The 889-nt window shown below is 36.3% G+C and overlaps 1 protein-coding gene across 1 annotated transcript in view; it reads right to left on the bottom strand.

The window, feature by feature from the left end:
- LOC119586161 (integrator complex subunit 11-like) overlaps positions 1–889 on the bottom strand; it is a 7,305-nt gene that overhangs the window by 2,922 nt on the left and 3,494 nt on the right. The window contains exons 7-8 of the mRNA XM_037934857.1: positions 375–546; positions 11–229 (exon numbers count right to left, since the gene is read on the bottom strand). Of these exons, the coding sequence (XP_037790785.1) occupies positions 11–229; positions 375–546 (391 nt within the window). The remainder of the gene's footprint in view (positions 1–10; positions 230–374; positions 547–889) is intronic.

Consider the following 889-nt stretch of genomic DNA (forward strand, 5'->3'; position numbering starts at 1 on the left):
GAGGACTTACCATATTATTAGCATTTGAGGCCCATTTCTTGAAGATAGCGAGTGACAAGCCTGCATGCAACATACCAGGGGTGGCAAACACAACCATGGGACCTGGGTTATCCATGTAAGACTTGTCAAAGGGCTTGATGTGCTTAAAATCAAACATGTTCCGATGAACAAATGTGCGCCTGATCTTCTGGTTTGTCCAAGTAATAAACATTCTGTAGTATTTATTGGCCTGAAATATATCAGTCTTGGTTATCTTTAATCTGTTTATAATCCTTTCAAATAAAGGAATAAATAACAGAATGTGTGCACAGAAACTCAAATATATAAGCCATCATAAATGATCAACAAGAAATAGTCTTAACAGTAATACTCACAGTCTCAGCCAAACCCATGGTGAAGTAGATAGGAACTTTCAAGTTCATGCGGTCCCAGTAAGTGTCAAGTAAGATGCACAACTCTTGCACACGACCAAGGGCAAACACTGGGATCAAGACTTTGCCTCCTCTGTCTACTGCATCGTGAACTTTTTTTAGGAAGTCACGTTCTCTGTGTTGTCGATCATATTTTGTTATGAGTTACACTTTTTTAAGTCTAAGTACTAAAAAGACAATGGCCTATATGTATAACAAAGTTAAAATTATAAATCAGAAGTCCCACTCAGTATTTAAACTCATTAACCATAAGAGGATATACTATACTTGGGTATACTCAGTTGAAGACACCAAGCAGACTGTACCCATATACCTACCTTTTTAAGTCTAATAACGTAGATTTTTTATTCCAATTTTTTGTGAAAAAAAAGAGTGATTATGCAGTGTACTGATAATATGTAGTGTACTGTTTATTACATTTGCATCAGCCTGTCACAGCTACTGAAAGGATGATTTAG

This window comes from Penaeus monodon, chromosome 21 (assembly GCF_015228065.2).
Source record: "Penaeus monodon isolate SGIC_2016 chromosome 21, NSTDA_Pmon_1, whole genome shotgun sequence".
Classification (NCBI taxonomy): domain Eukaryota; kingdom Metazoa; phylum Arthropoda; class Malacostraca; order Decapoda; family Penaeidae; genus Penaeus; species Penaeus monodon.